We start from the raw sequence: 19,122 nt of genomic DNA, 5'->3' as shown, positions 1-19,122 counted from the left end.
CAGGGACACACACGGACACACACATGGACACACACACACACACACATGGACACACAGGGACACACACGGACACACACACACACACACATGGACACACACGGACACACACGGACACACACACACACACACATGTACACACACACACACACACACACACACATGTACACACACACACACACATGGACACACACACGTACACACACACACACATGTACACACACACACACACACACACGTACACACACACACACACACACACATGGACACACACGGACACACACACACACACACACACACACACACACGTACACACACACACACACACACACACGTACACACACACACATGTACACACACACACACACGTACACACACACATGTACACACACACACACACACACACATGTACACACACACACACACGTACACACACACATGTACACACACACACACACACACACATGTACACACACACACACACGTACACACACACATGTACACACACACACACACACACACATGTACACACACACACACGTACACACACACACATGTACACACACACACACACGTACACACACACACACACGTACACACACACACACGTACACACACACATGTACACACACACACACACACGTACACACACACACACACACACACGTACACACACACACACACACACACACACATGTACACACACACACACACACACACGTACACACACACACACACACACACACACACACACACACACGTGCCATGCTCGCCCCCACGCAGGGCAGCGGGCGGTGCCGGGGCTCCCGCGGTTCCCGCCGGTGCCCACAAGGGGCCGGGGGTCGCAGGAACCCAGCGGCGTCCCCGTTGCCATGGAAACCCGCCGGGCCTGCGGGAGACGAGCGGGAACCGGGGAAACCGCCCCCGTGCCGGGCTCAGGGGGCGCGGGAAGAAGGAGGGGGGCCGAGCAGCGCAGGGAGGGAGCGGAATCGAGGATCGAGGATCGGGAATTGGGATCGGGCGTGGGGGACAGGCCGGGGACCCGCGGGACCGCGGCCCAGCCCGGGCGCTGAGTCCTCCGTGCCCGCAGGGGGCGCAGCCCGCGCCGGCCGCCGCTCTGCCCAGGGCCGCGGGACCGGCGGCACATGATGGCGGAGGAGAGCGGCGTCTGCAGCTTTGTGTTCAAGAAGCGGGTCCGAGCCGCGGGCAGGGGCCGGCGAAAACGGTCCGGCAGCGACCAGGAACGGGGTGAGGAGGCGCGGGGAGCCGAGCTGGTGCGGCACGGTGCAGTGGGGAGGCGAGGGAGGGCCTGGTGCCGCCCCCAGCACTGCCCACACGGCGGGCCTGGCTGCTCTCCCCAGCCCGTGTGCGAGTGGCGGAGGGCGTGAAAGGCCCTTGCAGTTGTGTCACAGGGGATTTAGGTTGGCTATTAGGAGGAGGTTCTTCCCCTCGAGGGTGGTCGGACACTGAACAGGCTCCCAGGGAATGGGCACGGCCCCGAGGCTGCCAGAGCTCCAGGAGCGTTTGGACAGCGCTCTCAGGATGGGATTATTGGGTCTCCCGTGGGCTTCCCCAGCCGGCCCAGGGGAGGAGCTGCCTCAGGTCTGGGTCGTGCCCCTCACGCTGGGCTTTCCCCGCAGAGAGCAGCGGGGAGGAGGGCAGCACCGTGGTGCGGAAGGAGCGGCGGCGGGACACCCCCAACCCTATGATTCAGAAGGTAAGGGAGCTCCGAGGGAGCGTCTGCTCCATCCAGGTGGGCCTGCGGTGGTCTGCCACGCTCAGCCAGGACAGTGCTGGAGCCTTTCCTCCCCCATCCCTGCTGTCCCCCCTCAGACCCGGCGCTGCGCGAGGGAGAGGCCGGAGTACGCGCCGAGCAGCAGCGAGGACGAGGATCCTGCCAAGGAGATCGGGGTCACCTACAAATCGACCAGGTCGGCGGTAAGGACGGGCAGCACGGGGGCCTGGAGTGTCAGCTTGGGTGGGGCTGGGGATTCCACTCGTCACAGACAGAATTTGCCTCTCTGAACATGGGATTGGACATTCTTTCTTATTAATGCACCTCCCTGTCCCTTCTTAATAGCCAAGCACCTTGTGCTGGGTTTATTCTGATAGTCCCTCCCTCCACGGGAGGCTGTCAAAGGTTGGCCTTTCCCTCTTAGAGGTGGGAGTTAAAACTCCAGGATGCCACTGGACTTGCCCAACACTGCACAGATTTTTCAGGAGAGGGAGCAGTTGGATCAGGTTTGCTGAACTGTTGGATTTGTGTTTTCAGTGTTAGACCATCTTTGGCTGCTACCAAGGGAGGCAGCATTTTGTTTGCCCAACCTTCTGGAGAGAACGGGAAGGGACAGGAGGAGATGACAGCTTTGGGACTCCACAAGCTTTTGGCACCTAAGATGGATTTGTGTTTAATTGAGACCGGCAGTAATTATTCTCTGGTTTCTGTGCAGCTGTTCTCAAAGGTTTGATAGAAGCTAGGAATAGGTATCTGTTCAATCCATTAAAGAGGAATCTAAACCAGATAACTGTGTTGAAACTGAATTTTGGCCACCCCCAGCTGGGTCAGAAGTTCAGTAACATCCTGTGTGTGGGCAGGAGGGTCCCATGATTTAAGTGTTGGACATGGGTGAACTGAGTGGGGCTTCCAGCTGAGCTGGGGCTGGGTGTGAAGGAGTAAAATAACTGTTCCCTGACTCTGCAGGCTAAAATTTGGGAGCAAAGGGGAATGAGCACTCTGGTTTCTGCACACACTAGGCTGGAGCCCATGGTGAATTTTCCCTAGCAAATGCCAAGGGATAAAGCAGGTGTGTCCAGTTCTTGCTCTGTGACAACCTTCAGGTAGCCAAGGAGCTCTCTGTCTTGTCCAGGTTTCCACTGTCTCCACTCTTGCCACAAGTTTTCCTTGCTTTTCAGAAACCCGTTGGCCCAGAAGACATGGGAGCCACAGCAGTGTATGAACTGGACACAGAGAAGGAGAAGGATGCCCAGGCCATCTTTGAGCGCAGCCAAAAAATTCAGGAGGTGAGTCAGCCTTGCTCCTTAGGAGCTCGTGCTCTGCAGCAGGAGAGCCTGTGCTTTACTCATCCCCTTCTGCACACCAAGAAGAGTTAGAGTCTCTTCTTCCCTGGAAGTGTGAGAAGCCAGAAGTGTAACCCTTGCAAATAGGGGACTTTTGTGGCTTTATTGGCATCTTGGTGTTAAGGAAGGCAGGGTGGGAAGGAAGACTGGTGTCAGAGTGGTGACAATTAATCCATGTCATGAAGCTCTCCTGATCCTTAATCATCTCTTCTTGCTTTTCTAGGAGCTGAGAGGAAAGGAAGATGATAAAATTTACCGTGGCATTAACAACTACCAGAAGTACGTTAAGCCCAAGGACACATCGATGGGAAACGCCTCTTCAGGAATGGTCAGGTGGGTTGGGGTGAGCCCTGGGGGTCTGGGACCACGGAGGTGCTCAGGCACCATCCCAAAGGCATGGGGCTGGGGCTGGAACTCTGCTGTCACTGCCAATTTCTGCCTGTCTGACCAGTCTGGTCTCTGGTTCTGGCCAGGGCCCTGCTCCAGGGCTGCTGTGCAGCCAGGCTGAGCCCTCTGCCCCCCTTTCAGGAAAGGCCCCATCCGTGCTCCAGAGCACCTGCGGGCCACGGTGCGCTGGGACTACCAGCCCGACATCTGCAAGGACTACAAAGAGACCGGGTTCTGTGGCTTCGGGGGTGAGTGCCTCGTGTCTGCAGCTGAACACCAGGTGTGCAAAGGGATCCAGTCCAGCTGTGACCCCGTGTATGTGGTGCTGAGGCTGAGTCACAGACCCTTCTGTGCAGAGCTGTTTATGTAACATTCTTGTCATTCATGCTGGCCCTTCGAAAGCCCAGGGCCTCTAATTAGTGGTGACAGGAGTCCTAGGAGGGAACCCAGGATGTTCCAGTGACCCACATTCTTACAGGTATTGTGTCCACTGAGACCATGTGAGGAATGAGTTTTCCTGTTCCTTATCCCACTTTCCATGTGCCTAACTGCTGGAACTGTCCCTGTGGCACTGAGAGGATGATCCTCACAGCCTGTCAGCACTGAGGGATCCCGTACCTGCTCCAGGAGCTTGGTGCTGCCCTGCAGAAGGAGCAGTCAGATTTCTCTGGCTGGGCAAAGCTCAGGCTGCCCCAGAATGAGGTGTCCTGGTAACATTCTGCCCTTGCAGCCTGGCTCTTACTTCCTCTTTCTTTGTGCTGCTCAGACAGCTGCAAATTCCTGCACGACCGCTCGGACTACAAACACGGCTGGCAGATCGAACGGGAGCTGGATGAAGGCCGCTACGGTGTCAACGGTACGGCCCCGCTGCTCTCACAGGGCTCTGTTCCAAAGCTGTGCAGCTCCTGCTGCAGGATGAGCTTAGGGCCAGTAACCACTGACAGTGCTGAGCAGAACTGCTGCTTTCACACAACCCCTGGCTTCCCCAGTGAGGATGGTTTCCCCTGGCTCTCTGTGAAGGAGAGCACTGCTGTTGTGTGGGTCCTAGCGGCGAGCTGTGTGGAGCTGGGGAGATGGGACTGTCTGTCCCCCGGATGCCCAGGAGGTGGGGTGTCATTTGTCACACAGTGTCCATAGGTGAGGCCCAAGGCTCAGGAGCACTGCTGTACAAACGGGGGGAAAAGGGTGTTCTCTGTTCAGTTGGAACCAGAGCTTGGTGGCAGCTGGTTTGGAAGAAAGTCTAAAACAGGAGGGGGCTGGAGAATGTTTCTCTTTATAGCAGTGAGTGGGTGAGGTAGAAAAGAATTTTCTCCTGAGATGAGCAACAGGCCTGCTGGCTCATTAGCCCTAATTATAGCACAGTCCCACACGTGTTACTGACATCAGCAACACCCAGATGCCAGAGCTCCATTGTTTCCAGCAGAGATTGAATCCCACCTGCTGTGCTCTCCCCTTATTTATTATTTCATGCCCCACACATGGGTTGGGCTGGCCTCTCCTCTCACTCTGCTCTGGTTCACTTTCTCTTCTGCAGACGACGAAAACTACGAGGTGAGCAGCGATGAGGAGGACATGCCTTTCAAATGCTTCATCTGCAGAGGTTCCTTTAAGAACCCCGTGGTCACCAAGTAAGTGGTGGTTTGGCACGAGGAGCCGTGTGTCTGCTGTCAATCCAGCTCACAAGTCATTCATTCACTGCTGAGGCAAAGACAAACCCACCCCATGGGCTGTGCGTGGAACCTGCTTGTTGTCTGCTGTGGCTTTCTGGTGGGTGAGGAAATCCTGAGAGAGCCAGGGAGTCTCATAGCTGCATCTGGAGCATGCCCTTGGAAGGGATCTCAAACCCTTACTCAAGGACTTTTTAGATTTCCACAGATGCTGCCTCATTACCTCATCTTTCCCCCTTAACCTTGAGATTTTGTTTTCATTGCTCCTGGACTCTGAATGGCAGCTGCACTGCCTGAGCAGAGAAATGTGAGCATGGGGAAGCCAAGAGCTTGGCAAGGATGAGGAGGAGGCTGAGGACAGGCCTTTCTCACTCTGAACGCTGTCCTGCTGGTACCTGTGTCTGGAAGAGCTCACTGGTGGCTCTGTGCTGTCACTGCACATTGGTGAAGCAATGCTGAAAACACCTTCCATGGGGACAGGGATGCAGAGGAAGCTTTGCCTGCAGCTCACTTTTGCCTCCCTTGGGCACCATGGAGAGGGTGGTCATGCAGTGGAAGGGGCTACCCAGGGAGCTGGTGGAGTCCCCATGCCTGCAGCTGTCCAGGGAACAACTGGACGTGGGACTCAGTGCTCTGCTTTGGGTGACAAGGTGGGGATCAGTCAAAGGCTGGACTCTATCTTGGAGGTCTTTTCCAACCTTTATGTTCCTGTGACCAGTAGTCAGTAGTTTCTGACTCCAGGACACAATGACTGGTGCCTGGCAGTGACCTCTGTGTCTCCGTACAGGTGTCGGCACTACTTCTGTGAGAGCTGTGCCCTCCAGCACTATCGCAAATCCCAGCGCTGCTATGTCTGTGACAAGCAAACCAACGGGGTCTTCAACCCTGCGAAAGGTAATGGGCATCTGGGGGAGCAGCAAAGGCACCAGCTCCTGCTGGACCTTCCTGGTGTTGGGCCTGGCCCTGAGCTGCAGTTCACAGCTCTTGGCTGCCAGCAGAGCTCAGTTAGTGTCAGGAAATAGTAAATCATGGATGCAAAATGAGCATCTGTGCTTACCGAGGTGGGGAACCTGGGGAGCGACTGGAGAGGGAAGGGAGGTGTGCCATGGGAGCAGAGGCAGCAGCTTGTGTGGTCAGTAATGCAGTGAGGGAATGACTGTAACAGCTCCTGCCTGGACTCAGCAAACAGGGGCAGCTCCAAGCTGAGCCTCTGCAGGCGAGGGATGTTTGGTAGCTGCCCTGCTCCTGGGTGTTCGCAGGACCTGGGCCCCTGGCTCTGGGGGCGGGGGGCAGCCCCTGCACCTGGAGCCTCATCCTGCCTGTTCCTGTTTTTCAGAGCTCATGGCAAAATTGGAAAAACACAAAGGAGAGGAAGAAGAGGAGCAGCAGTCAGACCATGGAGAGGATCCACAGTAGCAGAACACGTTTTGTACATAACTGAATAAAGCTTTTGTAGGATAAAAAAAAAAAAAGCTCACAGCTGTTAGCCAGGGGTTATGTATCCAACCAGCAGCTACTGAACAGTGTCCACCTGTGCTGGACTCCATCTTTGCTGCCCTGTGGGGGCACAAGGCAGGACAGGTAAGACTCAAGGGCTGTGGCTGAGTCATCTGCTCCCCCCAGGACCCCCAGGTGCACCTGGGGAAGGAGGGTGACTGTTCAGTTACCTCATAACTGCTGCTTCTGACCACAGTGCTGCTGTTTCACTCCTAACTCTGCACCGATCCTGCATGGAACAAAGTTAATTTAAGCCCCTAATCTTTGAGCATGGAGCAAGCTGCAGGCATGGGCAGGGATGAGAAATAGGAGCTTGCACTAAGTTCATCCTTCACCCTAAAAATGCTAATACATGGGAAAGCAGGCTGGAGGACTGCATGTACTGGGCATTTATTCCCTCTTGTCCTGGCTCCTAGAACTCGAGACAGGGATAGAACTTCAGTGGGCAACACACTTCTTGAATCAGCCCTGTTTGTAAAACTTCGTAACAAACCAGGAAATTAGTATCTTCTTACAAACAGTAAGATGAAATCAGGACCCAAACCTGATCATAGTGAGGAAGTAGAACTGGGCCTGCCCTTAACAAACACCACTGCAACTGGGAGAATTTTACTGAACCTTTCAGAAAAGAGCAAGTCCAGGTGTTTGCAGCTTGTTGCTTTAGTTGAAGTACATTTCTGAAGCATGAAGGCAGCTGCCATAAACTGCTGAGCTGTATGAAAATAAGGAGGTAAAAGCAAGTGTGCACAGCCAGCCTGTGTCACCCTCTGTGATTCACTTCCATCATCCTGCACAAACAGCAGACTTAAAAAACAACTTCAGAAATATTTTATTTGTTTTGGAAAAAAACTAGAGTAACAAACTTTATCTGGGTTCAAGTACAGTTTATAAACACAAGGACCTGTTGCCAGCACCACTACTCCATCAAATGCACCTACACAAGGATTCTCAGTGCTTCAGTAAAGAGTAGACAACCTCCAGCACCCATGGCCCTTGGAAAAGTCAAACTAAAAGCCTTAAATACACCTGCAGAAAAACCAAACACCACGGACTGGGGGAGAGCTGCCACAGCAGCAGGGCAATCACACAGCCATGAATCACATGTGAGCAGCTTTTACCCATCAGTGAGGGAAGGCAGAACAGCAGTGGTAATGGAAAGGTTAAAGTTCAGTTCTGTACAGGAGTCATGAGGAAGAAGATCAGCATGAAAATCAATTTACTTTTCCTCTGTGCCAGGGTAAGTCACTGAGAACAGGCAGGTAAAGTGTTTTGTGCTGTGAAACCAGCCCAGCTAACAAAGTTCATCTGGAAGGGGATAAAAAAGCTGGTACATTGTACAGGCATCCACACTGCTCTGGTGACCCAGGAAGCTGGAAGGAGAGGCTGGAAGGCCCTGTCTGACCTGGAGTTCAGAGTGCTCAGCACGGAGTGAGAAGTCTTCAAAAGCCCTCTCCAGACTGGAAGAATCCAGTGCTGCAGAGGAATGCCCAGTGCAGCAGGAGTGCCTGGAATGGCATCTGCTTGTCTTTGATCTGCCATTTTCCATCACAAGGGAGTAACTAAGAATATAATCCCTTTTTTCTCCCCATTAAAACTTGCCCTGTGACAACACTGTTACAGGAACCTGACTAGTTCTAAGAGAATGCCCAAAACTAAAAGCTGCCCACCTCCCATCAACTCTAAGGCACCCTTAAAAGAGAAAGAACCAAAGAGGGCAGGGACATGCAGCCTCAACTGTGAGGAAGCCAGTGACTTTTAGAAACACATAAATAAAGACCATAACTACACGGACTCACTCAGCCCCCTCAAGTGCTCTACCAGTGCTCAGCTGCAAGAACTTGGGGCTCTGAACACTGCACCTTCTGGAAAACTCCACAGATCCTTGGGTTGATCCTTTTCCAGCTCAGGTCTGTCAATTTGTATCCAGGCTACTTCTTAAGTAAAGAGGCAGTTGAAGTTCCTTCCCAAGGACCTGTAAACTCTTCTGTAACATTCATCAGCTTTTATGAACAGGACCAATAAATTACGATGTCCAGAAAGCTCCTCCAGAACTCAGTGTAGTCCCTATTTTTCTAGAATTCCCAGTCATCCACATCCAGCTGCTCCAGATTTGATACCAACCCAAAAATGCCACTGGGATCCTGGGGCAGTGTCCCTTCCAAATTGGTGATGGGGGTGACAGGGCGCAGAAGTTCAGGGAGTGCTTCAGAAGCTCGGCGCTTGATCTGCACAGGAAGGGCAGAATGAGCACTCGGGGCTGCTCAGGTGCTGCTCCACCCAGCACTGCAGCCAGAAACAACAGGCAGGAAACACACGGGGCACCCTTTGGTCTCATTAAGGAGCAGATTACAACTGCTTTACCCCAGAACTCAACTGGGTGGCTGTTGAGCTGTTGTGGCTCCCAGGACAGGCAGATTTAAAACCTCTCTTAGATAAGAGATACTTCAAGAGCAGCCCAAGCACCTCCCCAGAGGATGTGATGATCACCACACCACACTACAGTTAGTCAAAAAACTGACTTAATCCTTCCAATCACAGAAAATTCAGCCACTCAACATCCCCATCCTCACAGCAAGACAACTACAGCAAAGCCACTGTGCTTTACCTGTAGAGAAATTAGTTCCTTACCTGCTTAAAAAAGGGGTGACTGAGCAGAGTGCCGGCGCTTGGCCTGTGGGAGGGAGGTAGAATGAGGGAAGCACACAAGAAAATGAGTCAGTGCTTGAAGTCAGATAGTGGGAATAAGACTGAGGTCCTTCCTGCCTCTCCCATTTCTCAGTTATTGGGTATCTCCCTTTTTTCAGCGGTAGCACTGTTATTAAGCATTTACAATCACATAATATTTTATGCAAGGAGTTCAACCTCCTTCTTCTAACCTTTACATTACATACTTGCATCCCCTACATCTGGCCAAGGACAGCTCCTGAGCAGTGGGGCACCCCTGGAAAGTCTGTCATGGCTACAGATTACCCTCACCACAAAGAAAAATGCAGCTTTGATCACTTTCCACCATTGCTCTCTGCTGGCTGAAAAGCAGCCATTTGCAGTGATGGGAACTGGGTAAACACGGTCTCAGAGGGGCCAGAAACTCAAGTTGTTTATTTTCTCTATGTGCAGCATCACCCATCCCCCAAGGAAGGCTGCAAAGGAATTCTTTGGGCTGTCACATAGGAAGTGCTCAAGTGTTAACACTGCTCATTCTACACATTTGGACTGCTCTCCTCAACAGATGGGGCACATCCTCACTCCACTACACTTTTGGAACAGAAACTGTAAACAATCTCTGCTGGTTCCCATAGTTTAACCAGCCCTAGAATAGCACAGGTGGGGAGAGCAGCTTCCACCTGACTTTACCTGAAATCAGGGTTCCTCTGGAGGCACTGCTCCACAAAGTTATGGAAGTAGGTGGAGAAGGTGCGGAGATAGGGATGCAGGGCTGGCTCCCCGTTGGCCGCGCGCACGTTGCTCATGGCCGTGCTCTCCCCCATCCCATAGTTTGCACTGGAACGGGACATCTTCATAGTCAGCTCGTCAGCAGGAATTGTGGTGGTGTCCAGCAGGCAGGGAACAGTTCCATTCAGCTTTTCCAAGAGCATCTGGAAGAGCAGGGGCACAAGCAACATCACACACAGTTAAGGTTTCCCGTTCATGTAGGCAGGACATCCTCCTGCGTTCACATCCCAGTGCAGCAAAGCAGTTCAAGGTGCCAGGACAAAGGACAGGAAAGGAGCTTGCAAACCCTACCTGAGTAGAAGGCATGTCTTTAAATGGGACGTGTCCATTTGCCAGCTCACAGGCCGTTATCCCCACGCTGTAAATGTCAGATTTTGCATCGTAACCCTGCAGATTCTACGTGAAAAGGAAATGGAAAGTTAGCTTCAGGGACTTGGATGTGATTGATTGGGAAATACCCATGATTCTACTGCAAGTCAGCAAACCCAGATGGTTAGAACAGTAACAGTACAGCCCACAGATAGAATGATTTATTGTGGTGAGGGATTTTTGGTTTGTTAAAACACACACTTAAGGGCAACATTTATGTAACTGAAATCAGCCAGCCTGTAGGGATGGCATCTACCCTGGGTAACTCACATCTGATGTAACACCTTGTTAATGAGACAACCTGTACAGATGCCTACAATTAAACTATTGAGTCAACTAGATCAAATTCCACCCACTTGCCCTGCATCCACCCGAAATCTGTTTCCTTTAGCCTCTCCCTTTGTTTTTCCTTGCATTCATGTACCCTTCTCCTTGCTAGGGGTCACTGGTTTTAAGACAAAAAGAAAAGAAAAAAGGAACAGAGCTCATCACAAGAAAGCAACTCTGCACATTCTCTCATATCTCCCACCCTGCACCCCCTGAACTTGCCCTAAGAGCTCAGAAAATTATACAGATACAGATGTGTTCATCACTAAACACAAGCAGTTTCTTTTAAACACACCTGCTGCAAAACTTCAGGACTGAGCCAAGGCAGCACTTTGATGCTGTATTTGGGGAAGTCATGAACGACTTTGAGTCGCTGCCCATGGTTGATCATACTCAGGTTACTCCGCAGGCCAGAGAGGTACACCTTCCCATCTACAGAGATCAGGATGTGGCTGGCTTTAACACTCCTGAGGAAAAAAGGGAGAAACAGTCAGGTTTCCTGGCCTTTACTGAACAGCTCAATGCACAGGACAATACCCGATCAGCTTCCTACCAGGAGGCTGACTCCTAACAACCATCTTTGGATGCTGGGCAAAATCGATTAACAGGATTCTATTCATTGCCTTTGCAAGTTTCCAAAGAATGTTTCTGTGGTGAGGAGAAATGCAGGACTAAATGTTATGGATCATGATTTTAGATACACGGTGGTCCTTGGGGCAAGTCTGCTCCACAATGACACTTTCATGCACCTTAGTAAAATCAGTGATAGCACTTCCCATGAGTATCAAACTGATTTGCTCTAACAGCAAAGTAATGCAAAATTTAATGTGTTCGGTGTCTCCTGATTCATTCTCTACTCTACTCTGAGTATTATTTCCAAGAACTTCCACCAGAAGGAAAATGATCAATGTATTTTTTAATACCTATGTACATAGCCCATGTGGTGGATGTAGTCAAGTGCTTTCAAGACACCTTGGAGAATGTAAGCAATGGCTAGTTCAGTCATCCCATCTGTAAAATGGGTACAGATTAAATCTTTTGCAGAACCTAGAAAGAAACAAAACACCACCTGTTAGAACAAAAGCCCCAAGGACACTTCAGCTCTTCCATTTCATTTCACAGAATATGATGGTCAGCTAAAGGTACCCCCTTCTCCACTCACCATAGGCCATGAAAGAAGTCACTACCCACAGCTCATTGTCAGCTATGAAAGTTGCTTTGTATGGAACGATGTTAGGGTGGTTGAAGAGCTTGGAAACATGAAGTTCTCCCTAAAAGATATTTTTATTAAATTTAGTAAATACAGAAACATGACTGCAATATTGATAAGCATTGCTCTTATTGTCTGCCCTCTTCTAAGCTTGCATGATGATTGCTGTTACCTGCAAGAATGTGACCATTTCATTTGTGCAGGCCTCCAGGTTCACTCTTCTGACTGTGACATACTCTCCTGTGGGTTTATATCTGGCCAAGTTCACAACCATCAAGTCTTCAAAGCCTTTGCCTGAAAGAGAAAGCATTGAAGCTTCAGTAATACTTTTGGAAGCACTGTGGAGAACTCCTCTGGTCCCTGACCCTTCAATAATCTTTACCCTCACTCACTGAAAGTACTTTTGGCCTTGTAAAAAAGAGTAATTGTTCCATCAGATACCACCTTCCTTGGCACGTATCCCACTGAGAGGAATCCTCCCAGCCAGCAGAATTATCCTGTCCTTCAGGACTGAGGCAGAAATAGTGATTAGGAGCACTAAGGACAGGTTTCAGGCTGCTTCAGCTGACTGTACTGCACACCCAGCATCATTGACCCACCACATGCCTCTCCCAGGTGAAAACCTTTAGGACTGGCATCTCACTTTTTATTCAAATGATTTTAAAATCAAAGATGACAGTCATCCAATATCAAAAATAAGCAATCAATCAAGAAAAAGCCAAAAAATGTGCAGAAATTATTTTCTTTACAAAGCAGACTCTGATCCTCCAGCCCTCCAGAATTACCTATGATAGTGAGCAACTCATAGCAGCTGCTGTCTGGCAGGAAGTTGCTCATGGTGTCCCTTTTAGGGGAAGAAGCTATCGACTCGGAGCTCGCCTCATTTGTCTGAGGGGAAAAAAGTGAAGTCAAGTCAAAGGAAATAAAGATCACTTGCTGGAAAAATCATCTGTGCCTCATATTATCATACACTTCAAAATAATAGGAATACAGAAGAGGATTTAATTGATGTCAAAGTAATTTAAAATAATCATTTATCAATTGAAATTCAGGAGATGCCTCATTTCAGAAGATCCAGACATTTATGTTACAAAACACGTAACAAGTAGGTTGTTAATCACTGTAAGCTAGAATTTATTTAGGAATATTTGGATAAAGCCAATTATTATTCCCCAGGACAGCCTAAACTCTGCTGTACAGTAACTGCCTTTCTCTTATAATTACAAACTTCTGTGCCACCATCCTGTTGCCTGAGCAAGAGCCAGAGGGAAGCTGCTCAAAGCCCTTCTCTGCACCATAGCAGTTGGCGTTCCTGGGCGGATGCTGGGGCTCCTGGTTTTCAGCTGCTCACCTGGGATAAGCCCAGCACAGCTGAAGCTGCTTAGCTGAATGGTACAAGTGATGAAGAAAATCAGACACACATGAAAAGAGAAGCTCCAAATGAAAGCAAAAACTGCAAAGCATAAGTGCTTATAAAAAAAAAAAAAAAAAAAAAAAAAGAGGGGGCAAAAGCACCCCCACACCACACAGGGAAGCAGCATTCCCAAGCCTGTCAGCTTTCCCTCACTCCATCTGACATAAAGCTTCCTGCCTTATTTACATACACTGAAATCTTCCCCAGCAGGATTTTGCAGATGATAAACTTCAATGTTCTTGCAAGTTCTTTTGTACCTTCCAACTCCTTCAAATGTCCAAAGTCACAAGGAGAGCATCCTAACAGGGATTAAAGTTTATTTGGTGTCTAAAACTGTCTTTAGTTATCTCAAATTTCCAGCATTTTAACTCCTCCTGGCATTTGGAAGTCCAGCTCAATTTTTCCACCTCACTCTTCATCAACTGCAAATGCCCTTTATCAGACCTTTTCTCATGGTACATGAAGCAGAAAAGGTTTGTGCCTTTTCCTCCCATGACAGCAGACTCCGTTTTTTATTTCCATCACTGAAAGATGGAAACAACACAGTGACAGCTGCAAAACAAGGAACTTGCTGTTCTACCCTCAGCCCAGGGTAAATGCAGTGCAAAGAGCACAGACAGGAGTTTGCTGTAAATTACCTCTGGGTGCCTAAGTGTACTTTGGGAGTAAATTAGAACCACACTTCGCAAGTTCCACCTTTTCAACTCCCTTTGAACAGCACACTGCCTACTTTTAAAATAGGTGTATTTTCCATTAAGGGAAAAGGCAAAAATTAAGATTTGTGGTGCTTTGGTATAATTTCAACTCAAACAACTCAGTCCCATGTCAGCATAGCTAAAACCCCCGGGAGCAGCATTCCCAAATACTTTCTTTTAGTGAACACTGCAGTGCTGTTCATTGGCTCAGGACAGGCAGCAACTTTCCAGTCAGGATTTCAAACTTCTGCTAAAGAGGCCTGTCAATTCTGATCTCAGGTGTATCATTCATTACTTCTTCCAGGAATTTCACACAATCCTGTCAACATCAAGACTGCCAGCATTGACACACAGGCAGATAGAAGCCTCTGAAGCAGAAAGGCACCACCAAGGAGATGGAAGCAGAAGGCTGGGAAGCAGTCATGGAGCGGTGACAGCTGGTGAGACACTGAGCAACATGTAAGTGGTTTGCTTTATTAAAGTCCACTCCAGATAGAGCATAAGCCAACAAAACAGATGCAAAGAATTAAATAAATTTAATCTTATTAATGGTGTAGGCTGTGCAGTAATGGAAAAATACTGTGAATTCCCTATTGAAAAGTCTTCCAGTATGAAGTCTTCACTCACCTCTCGTCATGTTAGCAGTGCCCAATAACAGAGTTAATGCAAAAGGAGCCCGACCAGAAATTTATCAACATCATACAACAGTTTAAAAAAGAAAGTTAAACTGAAATGTTATTTATGAGATACTGAAAAAAAGCTCCTCAGTGGTTTCACACGGGACAATTTTTGGTGTATGGTCAAAAGCAGCTGCAAAATGAAGTCCCACATGACCAGTTTTATGGCATGACATTCATTTAGAGCTGGCTTTTGGCTCGGGAGCCCAGTTTAATTTGAGATACATTTAAAGGAAATTAATCTTTGAAAGGCAACTATTGGTATAAATACCATAACACAATCAGTTATGCGATGCTTGCAAGGATCTGCATTTGCCAAATGACATTCATCTGAGTTAGGAAGAAGGAATATCAGTTTTGTTCTGCTGTCTTCCCCTCCACCTCCTCATTCCCTCCCTCACTTCAGCATGAGCAACAAAAATTTTCCTCCCACCCCCCTCCCCAAATTATGTATCTTTCTCTACAGCCTTGGTGGGAAAAAATAGGCTTTTATTTAGACGTAAAAAGACCCAAATGAGAATCAGCAAAAGTGTCAAAACCCCAAGTAAATGCTTGAAAAAAAACAAAACAGATGCTAATCTCAATTTCTTCCAGCCAAGCATGTCTAACACTCAGCAATTTTAAAAAAGGTGTGAATTTACTCGATTTTATACAAAACATTCCATATACATCTCCTATTTTGAGCTTTGTTTGTGCCAGTAAATTACAGACACTGGCACAAAAAATCAATTATAAGCAGCTTGAACTGACACAGTTATGATTAAATCACACTTAATTCATGTTTGTAATTAGCTTAAACTAGAGCAACACCTGCACACCCGTGGTGGGGGGACATGTGGAATCATTTAGATTAAGATACTCTATTGTAAATTGTGGTATTTTATGTGTTATGTGCTCATTATGAACCAGCCAGTGAGCAATCAGGGCCTGCAGAACAAACACTTTTCAGACGTTCCATAAAACTACACTCTTCCTTCATTCTCTGAAGGATCAGAACTAAATCACCTCAAAAAGAGACCCTTGAGGAGCTGAGGGGAGGGGAATGACAAACAAATATAAATCCAAGAGATTAAGTTTAAATTTTTGAATTATCACATCTAGTTTGAAAACCACACACCAAAATCTCCACTCCAGGGTGAAACCCATTTCCACACTTGTAGAGCTAAATATAGAGATGAGATATATAACTAAGATAAAAAGAAAAATCAAACTTCCACAAGGAATAATCTCCATGCAATGAACCACAGCACCACAGCCTGCACAAGTCACTTACTTTTCTCCGAGAGTCACCCGGAGGCTGCTCTGGAGTAAAGAAATTAATTGTTCACCATGTTGTGTTCAACAGATACCCATTAAAATATAGTTGGAAAACTAAGTAAATAACCCTAGATGACACTTTTTGATACCAAATAGACATGATTTTTTTGTTCTATACAAAGACACTTAATTTACACACAAAATTGCAGCACTAATCATATTGCAGTACGTGTACAGGATCAAAGAGATTCAGACAGTGCTACTGTTTGTATATTTGACATAAATGTAAGGTGACAAAATTTTTTACTATAACTCTAAACATTAACCTTCTGTCATGTCCCTGCTTATTGCAGGGGGGTTGGACTTGATCTTTAAAGGTCCCTTCCAACTCGAACAATTCTGTGATTATAAACACATTCAAAGATGACTCTTAAATACAGAAGAAACTATCTAATATTATTCAAAGTAATAAAAATTCTTTTACTCCACCTGGAAGCTCAAGACCTAGACATATTTCCTATGCTCTATTTATTTTCCATGTCATTGATCAGGAATTCTGCATCCTAGTGGGCAACTTTGTTATGCAGACGCAGAGCACAAATACGTCAGCTCCTGCTCCTGGGGAGCCATCAGCAGCTTCAAAATCCATTTTCACTCAGAAAATTATAATTAACCTTCCCAAACCCCAAATCCATCTTTTGCATAGGAAAAAAAAAAAGTGGTTATGCTAAGCTAATACAGAACTAATTTAGTACTGTTATCAATATGGAAATGACTTCGAAATAAGTTGCTATATCTTGGACACTTCCACATTAAATTTCTGGGCTTAGCCAGTTTGAATACCCAGATTTACACTGAGATTTAATAATCTCTTTTAGTGTTAAGATATGTCCTTACTACCGAATTGCCAAGCTTTACAGCTAAAATAAAACATTTCTAGCAATGTCATTTAACAAGGGGAAAACTTACCTCCAAACAGCTCGAACTCTCTTAACCCCTCAACAATGAACTTCTCAGACACCCACCGCTGAAAGAAAAAAAAATTCTCCACGTAATCAGTTACTCCATCTAGAGAAAAGTTTCTTTTCCCCTTCCCCACAAGAAAAAAAATCCAAAACTTCAGTGATTCTACTGTGGTCTGAAATTGATTTGCTGCATCACCAGTGACATCCTTACTTTGGACAAGGATATTCCCTTTTTGTGACAATGACATGCACCCAGCAACCACACAGGTGCTGCTGTTTTTCCAAATCAACATGCACTTGCAATAAAGTTAATAACATTTTAAATCATTCAAACAAGCTTTTATACATGCATATACAGCAAAAATAATCAGCATGCCACAACCCCCTCATACAGCCAAATAAATGTTGGGGGTTTAGGCGCAATAAGTTTAAAAACAAAGCTTTCACTATTTACAAAGAGGTGGTATCTTTGAGCATTCAAATATTTTGGTTATCTATCTATTGACTGAATGCAAAACTAGAACATAAATAGTCTAAAGCTGCCATTCTCTTCCAGAACTCATGTTTGAAATTCACAGCAAGCATTAGGTTGTGCAGAGGAGTATTTCTATCGTGATCTAATACTGCAGTTTAAATATACATATATATAAACACATAGTATACAATAGAATAGGCAATTTTAAGCTTGCAGAGTGTTGCTCACGAAGTTAATCAATCACAAACACTCCCATGGTAGAATTTGCTGGTTAGCAAAATAATTTAATAAACAGCTAATGTTGCTCAGTGCACGAGAAGCCGGTCCTAGAAAGCACCAATGAGTCTTTAGGCAATGATGACTCAAAAGTTGTATGCAAGAATACCATCTGAAAGCATTAAAAGTAGTTCTGTTGTAGGAAACTCCCTCATTTAAAAATGCAAAAATCAAACAAAGCTGTTGTGTTTAGCTTTGCAAGCAAAGCGAAGGAAAAAAACCCCATAAATTGTGACACAGGTGAGGAGGCTACTTCTTAAAGAAAGGCTGAAAATAAAACCAACATTATGGTGCTTTTTCTTCACTACAAAGCCCACTACAGCCCCTCTGCACCACACCCCAAGGAGATACACGTGTAACAGAGGCTTTAGGGTTTTTGACCGGCGCTGGTTGCACACCGACCCAGGTCCTGCACTCAGCCCTATAATCAGTTTTCCCTTATAGTGCTCTCCAGGCCCGGCCACCCTGCACAAGCGCAAGGCTCGTTCTATCGAGACACGAGGGAAGCTGAAAGGTCTTCAACACTCACCCTAATGCGCTCGGGTTTACTTACAAGGAAAGACATGGATCCGCCGCTGTGGGACACTCGCAGCAGAAAGGGCAGGACACCTGCGGGCACAGGGGCGCGTCACCCCCTCGGCGAGCACCGCCCGCATCCCCCGGCACCCCCACGGCCCTCACCCACCCGCGGCCCGGCACGGCCCCGGGGAAGCAGTAACCCCGGTAAGCACCACCCGGTGCCCCCACAAAGCACCGACACCCCCGAACTCCCGCCGGGCCCGGCAGTCCCAGAAAGGCCCCAGAAGAGCGGTAACTCCGGCGAGAACTGCCCGGAGCCCCCCCCAAAGCAGCGATACCCCCGAACACCCTCGGGGCCCCTCGCTGCCCCCGCAAAGCCCCGGTTCCCCCCCCGGCCCCTCACGGACCCCTCAGGCTGCGGCCGCCGTTCACCGGCGGGAGACGCTGCGCGTGACGTCAGCGCGCCGACACCTGAGGCGCGGGCGCGCTCGCGTGACGTCAGCGCCGAAGCTCCCGCGAGCGGCGGGAAAGGAGCCGGCGCCATGTTGGGTCCGTCAGCGGGGCCGAGGGACCGCAGCACCACGTCCTGTACTTCGGCCACATCAACCCGCGAAGCACTGCGGGCCCAGGCAGGGGCTGGAAAGAGGTCCAGTGGAAAAGAGCTGGCAGTGCTGATTGACAGGCAGCTGAACGTGAGCCCAGGTGGGCAAGAAGGCCAATGGCACCTGGCTTGTCAAAACGTGTGGTCAGCAGGGCCAGGGCAGGGATTGTGCCCCTGTGCCGGGCACTGGTGAGGCCACAGCCCAAGTGCTGTGTCCACTTCTGGTCCCCTCACTTTAAAAAGAGACTGAGGGGCTGG

The 19,122-nt window shown here is 48.4% G+C and overlaps 2 protein-coding genes across 5 annotated transcripts; one reads left to right on the top strand and one right to left on the bottom strand.

Moving 5' to 3' along the window:
- The first annotated feature begins 1,132 nt into the window (after positions 1–1,132).
- On the top strand, positions 1,133–14,471 carry LOC309582282 (E3 ubiquitin-protein ligase RNF113A-like). 2 transcript variants are annotated; one of them, XR_014227097.1, is made up of 11 exons: positions 1,133–1,245; positions 1,638–1,714; positions 1,831–1,935; positions 2,911–3,018; positions 3,299–3,408; positions 3,604–3,710; positions 4,229–4,318; positions 4,997–5,090; positions 5,917–6,023; positions 6,466–6,710; positions 14,399–14,471. XR_014227097.1 is itself a non-coding variant. In XM_082297356.1 (10 exons), exons 1-10 carry the CDS (start codon positions 1,143–1,145, stop codon positions 6,543–6,545), a joined length of 981 nt encoding a protein of 326 aa, XP_082153482.1. In that variant the 5' UTR covers positions 1,133–1,142; the 3' UTR covers positions 6,546–6,846. The 2 variants fall into 2 exon arrangements, 1 of the variants encoding a protein (XP_082153482.1); XM_082297356.1 differs by lacking the exon at positions 14,399–14,471 and having other exon boundaries at positions 6,466–6,846.
- Positions 7,438–18,719, bottom strand: STRADA (STE20 related adaptor alpha). 3 transcript variants are annotated; one of them, XM_082297347.1, is made up of 13 exons: positions 18,671–18,719; positions 18,274–18,353; positions 16,998–17,055; positions 16,045–16,073; positions 12,771–12,873; positions 12,158–12,279; positions 11,938–12,046; positions 11,699–11,822; positions 11,071–11,242; positions 10,371–10,475; positions 9,981–10,222; positions 9,255–9,297; positions 7,438–8,851 (listed from the first exon to the last, which is right to left on the bottom strand). In XM_082297347.1, exons 2-13 carry the CDS (start codon positions 18,307–18,309, stop codon positions 8,699–8,701), a joined length of 1,296 nt encoding a protein of 431 aa, XP_082153473.1. In that variant the 5' UTR covers positions 18,310–18,353; positions 18,671–18,719; the 3' UTR covers positions 7,438–8,698. The 3 variants fall into 3 exon arrangements, with proteins under 3 accessions (XP_082153473.1, XP_082153474.1, XP_082153475.1); XM_082297348.1 differs by having other exon boundaries at positions 18,298–18,353; positions 18,671–18,712; XM_082297349.1 differs by lacking the exons at positions 16,045–16,073; positions 18,274–18,353; positions 18,671–18,719.
- Between the last annotated feature and the right edge of the window lie 403 nt (positions 18,720–19,122).

The sequence above is a fragment of the Coloeus monedula genome, assembly GCF_965178545.1.
Source record: "Coloeus monedula genome assembly, chromosome: 26".
Lineage (NCBI taxonomy): Eukaryota > Metazoa > Chordata > Aves > Passeriformes > Corvidae > Coloeus > Coloeus monedula.
The sequence above is the reverse complement of the archived record's forward strand: the minus strand, read 5'-3'. Positions and strand labels throughout refer to the sequence as shown.

Excerpts from the sequence above, each read along its gene's own strand:
- LOC309582282 (XM_082297356.1), top strand. The coding sequence starts at position 1,143 with ATGATGGCGGAGGAGAGCGGCGTCTGCAGCTTTGTGTTCAAGAAGCGG. Across the intron at positions 3,409-3,603 it reads GCCTCTTCAGGAATGGTCAG|GAAAGGCCCCATCCGTGCTC; the intron begins GTGGGTTGGGGT and ends CCCCCCTTTCAG. Across the intron at positions 6,024-6,465 it reads GGTCTTCAACCCTGCGAAAG|AGCTCATGGCAAAATTGGAA; the intron begins GTAATGGGCATC and ends CCTGTTTTTCAG.
- STRADA (XM_082297347.1), bottom strand. The coding sequence starts at position 18,309 with ATGTCTTTCCTTGTAAGTAAACCCGAGCGCATTAGG. Across the intron at positions 12,874-16,044 it reads CGGGTGACTCTCGGAGAAAA|ACAAATGAGGCGAGCTCCGA; the intron begins GTAAGTGACTTG and ends TTTTCCCCTCAG. Across the intron at positions 10,476-11,070 it reads GTCCTGAAGTTTTGCAGCAG|AATCTGCAGGGTTACGATGC; the intron begins GTGTGTTTAAAA and ends CTTTTCACGTAG.